The sequence below is a fragment of the Salvelinus sp. IW2-2015 genome, linkage group LG3, assembly GCF_002910315.2.
Source record: "Salvelinus sp. IW2-2015 linkage group LG3, ASM291031v2, whole genome shotgun sequence".
Lineage (NCBI taxonomy): Eukaryota > Metazoa > Chordata > Actinopteri > Salmoniformes > Salmonidae > Salvelinus > Salvelinus sp. IW2-2015.
This window is the reverse complement of record NC_036840.1, coordinates 359,592-365,904: the sequence shown is the minus strand read 5'-3', so window position 1 is coordinate 365,904 and position 6,313 is coordinate 359,592. Positions and strand designations below refer to the sequence as shown.

Genomic DNA, 6,313 nt, shown 5'->3' with positions numbered 1-6,313 from the left:
AACGGGACCTAAAAACTGGACTGAAGCACAGAAGGTACTGCAGAGAGAAGTACACGGACCTGGCCACCGTAAGCAACATGGAGGATATAACAGACTTGAACCATTGACTATAGACAGCGATTATGATGGAGCCAGTGTGGATAGGACTGAAGAAGGACAGAATCCAGGTGGCGTGTCTCTGGCAGACACCATGGGACCACGCAGCCTTCATACCGCTCAGGAAAGAGACAAGTTCTGTCTCCTAGAGATAAACGTACTTTGGTGCGAAACGTGCAAATCAATCCCATTGAAAGGCCACTCGGCAAGGAAGAAGCCACTGCTCCAAAACCGCCATAAAACCAGACTACGGTTTGCAACTGCACATGGGGACAAAGATCGTACTTTTTGGAGAAATGTCCTCTGGTCTGATGAAACAAAAATAGCCATAATGACCATCGTTATGTTTGGAGGAAAAAGGGGGTTGCTTGCAAGCCGAAGAACACCATCCCAACCGTGAAGCACGCGAGTGGCAGCATCATGTTGTGGGGGTGCTTTGCTGTAGGGGAGACTGTTGCACTTCACAAAATAGATGGCATCATGAGAAGGAAAATGATGTGGATATATTGAAGCAACATCTCATGACATCAGTCAGGAAGTTAAAGCTTGGCCACAAATGGGTCTTCCAAATGGACAATAACCCAAGCATACTTCCAAAGTTGTGGCAAAATGGCTTAAGGACAACAAAGTCAAGGTATTGGAGTGGCCATCACAAAGCCCTGACCTCAATCCCATAGGAAATTTGTGGGCCGAACTGAAAAAGCGTGTGCGAGCAAGGAGGCCTACAAACCTGACTCAGTTACACCAGCTCTGTCAGGAGGAATGGGCCAAAATTCACCCAACTTATTGTGGGAAGGTTGTGAAAGGCTACCTGAAACGTTTGACCAAAGTTAAACAATTTAAAGGCAATGCTACCAAATACTAATTGAGTGTTAGTAAACTTCTGACCCATTGGGAATGTGATGAAAGAAATAAAAGCTGAAATAAATCACTCAACTATTATTCTGACATTTCACATTCTTAAAATAAAGTGGTGATCCTAACTGACCTAAGACGGGGAATTTTACTAGGATTAAATGTCAGGAATTGTGAAAAACTGAGTTTAAATGTATTTGGCTAAGTTGTATGTAAACTTCCGACTTCAACTGTATGTGTTAGACCCAAGACCCCCAACAGTCAAGAATATACAGGTAGTGAGAGTGAGGATGACCCCAGACCCAAACTTGGACCTGAATAATGCTAAGGAGAGGGAGACCATTTTACAGCAGGTGAGTCTCACCCTCTTCATTTCTAGACTTTTACCTTCATTTAACCATGCATGTCAGTTAACTCTTTACACTCATACCCGTTTACGGGTTCAAAGTGGCAGATTTTATGCCTACCTGACCCAGATTGCGATTTATAATGGGCCGTTTTTGGATTGCGTAAACAACAGTAATTGTGGAATGCAGGGTTGATTTCCAAACAAAACAACAATTGTGCTTGCTCTAGTTCCTCAACAGCACTGCTAGGAGAGCTAAAAAAACACTTTATAATTGAACACTCTTCTTTGAGTCATAAAGTACATGGAAAGGAGTGTGGTCACTTGGAGACACCATTTAGTTCTCTCACTCAAACCCTTGTAATTGTTTTGTCTTATGTTGCACCTATCCCACATTTTCCAGGAATATTCTTATCATGCTACTGGATGGAACCAGAGTATTTTCAGACTTCACTAATAACAAATGCGGTGAAAAGTTCAGTAAGGGCCTCATGGGTGGCGCAGTGGTCTAGGGCACTGCATCGCAGCACTAGCTGTGCCACCAGAGATTCTGGGGCCGCGACCAGGAGGTCCGTGGGGCGACGCACAATTGGCCTAGCGTCGTCCGGGTTAGGGAGGGTTTGGCCGGTAGGGATATCCTTGTCCCATCGCACACCAGCGACTCCTGTGGCGGGCCGGGCGCAGTGCACGCAAACCAAGGTCGCCAGGTGCACGGTGTTTCCTCCGACACATTGGTGCGGCTGGCTTCCGGGTTGGATGCGCGCTGTGTTAAGAAGCAGTGTGGCTTGGTTGGGTTGTGTTTCGGAGGACGCATGGCTTTCGACCTTCGTGTCTCCCGAGCCCGTACGGAAGTTGTAGCGATGAGACAAGATAGTAATTACTAACAATTGGATACCACGAAATTGGGCAGAAAGGGGGGGGTAAAATTTACAAAAATAAAAAGTTCAGTAAATATAAAATCAACAGTGCAATGTTTGGATTCAGTCTTGTATCAGGTGAACTGTTGTGTCCTCAACTTACGTCAAATCATTTTCCCATAATCTCCTAATTGTTCCCTTTCAATTTCTAACATGCTATTCATATTTCTTCTGTTAGAAACATTTGAATTTAGCCTTATCCATAAAGGATGAAAAACAAGTTTTTTTAAATTTATTTCACCTTTATTTAACCAGGTAGGCCAGTTGAGAACAAGTTCTCATTTACAACTGCGACCTGGCCAAGATAAAGCGTAAAGGGTTAAGAATAAATTCTTATTCACAATGACCAACTCGCTGCGAACATATAAAGTCCACTGCTCCTTACGTTAAGTGAGTTCTCCAAGTAATGATAAACCTTTCAAACCGTAAGAGTGCAGGTACCTACATATGAAAGCATATAGCTGCCATCATTAAATTTGTAATGCAAATTTTTTATCCTACAATGTATTAATAAATAAATATTCAGTAAATTTAGGTGTTCAGGGCATAAAGCCTGGTTCTGTTCCTCAGATAAAGGAGAAAATGAAGGCCAATGGGATGACTGGGAACTTCGAACTGAGATGGAAAGAGCAGCCAGATGGAAAAGTCTTCCACAAGGAAGAGAAGAAAGAGAACGACGGAAAGAGAGAAAAAAGGGAGCTGAAAAATAAGGAAGAGCTTTGAATAGAAGCACATGGAGTTAGTGTGTGGATCGGTTGCCATGTGCCACCTATAATTAATGATTCCCTTCTCATCTCACATTGTATTAATTTATCATGAACCATTATTAACTATGATAATTCCCGAGAAGCAGGTGTTTGGAGGATATATTTGCATCGTCTCAGGCAGCAAACCAATATATCCTCCAAACACCTGCTTCTCGGGCATTATCACTTTTATACAACGGGTTACCAACATATTCAAATACTGATTGACATATTTTCATTAAAAAAGTTTTTAATTTATTGATGAATTTGTTCATCCAATCGGTTTGGTTGCCAGAGACGCGACCCAGTCGTTCAGTCTTTTTGTTATGCATCTATGGACGCAACCAGTCGTTCCTTCTAAATGTTCCATAGCCATACTGGCTGGCAACGTTCTTATCCTTTGCTTGTTAGCTAGCCAACTACGGTAAACTTACAGTCACGTCAAACAGTGCAGCATGAACAACAACAGTAGCTGCATTTGTTTAAGCTGTTTTCTAGTGACATTTACTTGGAAACATCTATAACAATGAGCTAATGATGCACGATTTCTCCTGGCATAGAAAATGCGCTCTCTTGTCAGGACATTGTCGTTCAGAGGAGACAACAACACAATCACTAAAAACTGAAGCTGGAAAGACTGCAAACTAGCTGCACTTCGTTTTGTTTGACCTTTTTTCAATGTACATTTCTGTGTATATATCCATAAAAATGATGCCAGCTGATTCATGATTTGTATGTATGGGACAGCTGGAGATTGAATTTGAACATTGAAACAATGTTGCAAATGTTGGAGACAGACGGGAAGGTTTATACAAATATCTGCTGTTGAAAACTAAATGTTAGTCTAAAAGAAATGTGAGAATGTCTAGATGCTTTTTTATAGTGGAGAACAAGTTTATAAATTGCCTGGCTGGGCTGATGACACAGTGGAATGCGCAGTCAGATGCAACAGAGTAAATAGGCATTTTAACGTCATAGATTTAGCCGGTGGTAACTTGTGGAATAGACACCAGCTGGAATGCGATTTTAACCAATCAGCATTCAGGATTAGACCCACCCTCTGTATAATGTACTATATTCTATCCATACTATTACAGTATACCACGTTGCTGTTTTATTTTATGTTTAATTTGCTTGTTATCTATTCATGATCTGTTCATTATTTCTATCAATGTTTTTGGTCACACTACATAATGCCTACCAAATCATTCATAAGAAAATGTAATACTTTATTTCTCTTGAATATGTGAAATAAATGGACATTTTATTGTAAACCTGAATGGAATTTTCATTTCATTCAATACAATTTATTTTGACACTATAGCTCCGTGTGCGTGTGTGCATGTACCTTTGCACTCTCGGACAATGCTGCGGGCCTGTTCTGGGAGTCTCTGGGGTTTCCCGTTGACATACAGGGCGAGGATCTCCAAGGCCTGACCCTCCTCCAGACCACTCTCCACTGCCACCTCAGACTTAGAACCTGGACACACACACGCATGAGTGCACACACACACACATATGCACAGTTTGAGCAGGTGCATTGAGCGTAATGTTTGAGAAGTGTTCTATAAATGAAGTCATCGTTATCAGTAGTACTGTAGTAATGTTAGTATTAATATCACTGGTATTACTCATACACACCGCTGACACAGTCGGCTAGGCTTCTGTCTCGGGTGGTGAGCAGTACTCGACACTGGATGTCAAAGGCCTTGAGCACCGAGCTGTCCCAGATGTCATCCAGTATCAGCAACGACCTGGACACGCACAAACACAAACACACATCTAATTCAATTGACATGAATTGGAATGGAATTAACAGCATACAATAAATCACTCCAGAGCTGAAACTTCTGAGGTCCAACTGAACGTTCTACTCATCATTAACAGCCACCATTTAGAAGGAATGGACCAACTTGAAAAGTTGGCTACCAGTCCGCATCAATACACTTCAACCCTGGGGGACTGACCTGGGGTAACGACGGAGCATGAGGAAGCGTAGTCGCTCCTTGGCCTCCTCCAGAGAGCCAGGAGGCCGGTGGACKGAGGACRWGGGGTCTTTCTCCTGGCTCTGCTGCTCCAGGCGGAAACACAGTGACTGGATCCTAACCAGCAGGTCAGACCGGTCCAGCTGGCCTATGGACAGCCAGTGGACTCCTCCTGGAAAACACTCTGGGGGGGAGGGTGTCAGAAGGACCAGTGTGAGTGTGTGTGTGTGTCAGAGAGAGAGAAAGACAGGGAGAGAGAGAGAGTGCAGTCAGGAGACCAATGCGATAACGAACAGAGAAAAAGATGGAGAGACAGACAGAGAGAGACACAGACAGACAGACAAAGACACAGAACAGTTAGACTAATGCGATAACAAACAGAGAGAAAACAGAAAATGAATGCAGACAGAGAAAACAGAGAGAAAGTGAATGCAGACAGAGAAAACAGAGAGAAAGTGAATGCAGACAGAGAGAAAAAGAGCCTACTCTACATGTGTTACCCCTCTCCTGAAATGCATCTTGGGTCAGTTTGACATTTTACCCATTATTGGGCTTGGTTAGGATTGGGGGAGGAAGCTGATCCTAGATCTGTACCTAGGGAAAACTTCACCCCGGAGCCACCTACCTGTGATGAGTGCGTGGTCTCGGACTGCCTCCGCAGCCAAGACAGACTTGCCGGAGCCGGCCATGCCGAACACAGTGACCCAGCCGGGCTCCTTCTGCAAGCGGTAGAGCTTCTCCCTGACCCGGTTCACCAGTGCTGGCCGGCTCACAAACACCACGGGTCTCTGGGGCACGCCGCCCTCACTCAGCACCGCCTGGACTGGAAAAGGGTAAAAACAGCAAAGACGGCATTATATATAAATGCAGTATGTTGCCAATGGAATAAACAGAGGGGTCAAACATGGCAGAGAGACAGAGAGGTGAGCTAACATACGCACACACACACATTCACATACAGTTGAAGACGGAAGTTTACATACACTTAGGTTGGAGTCATTAAAACTCGTTTTTCAACCACTCCACACATTTCTTATTAACAAACTATAGTTTTGGCAAGTCGGTTAGGACATCTACTTTGTGCATGACACAAGTAATTTTTCACAAGTAATTCACTGTATCACAATTCCAGTGGGTCAGAATTTTACATACACTAAGTTGACTGTGCCTTTAAAAAGCTTGGAAAATTCCAGAAAATGATGTCATGGCTTTAGAAGCTTCTGATAGGCTAATTGACATAATTTGAGTCAATTGGAGGTGCACCTGTGGATGTATTTCAAGGCCTACCTTCAAACTCAGTGCCTCTTTGCTTGACATCATGGGAAAATCAAAAGAAATCAGCCAAGACCTCAAAAACAATTTTTTGTA

At 43.3% G+C, this 6,313-nt stretch overlaps 1 protein-coding gene across 1 annotated transcript in view; it reads right to left on the bottom strand.

Annotated features, from left to right (window-relative positions):
* LOC111955569 (apoptotic protease-activating factor 1) overlaps window positions 1-6,313 on the bottom strand; it is a 76,357-nt gene that overhangs the window by 63,436 nt on the left and 6,608 nt on the right. Inside the window, 4 exon segments of the mRNA XM_070436413.1 lie at window positions 4,309-4,440; window positions 4,602-4,714; window positions 4,928-5,129; window positions 5,571-5,768. Of these exon segments, the coding sequence (XP_070292514.1) occupies window positions 4,309-4,440; window positions 4,602-4,714; window positions 4,928-5,129; window positions 5,571-5,768 (645 nt within the window).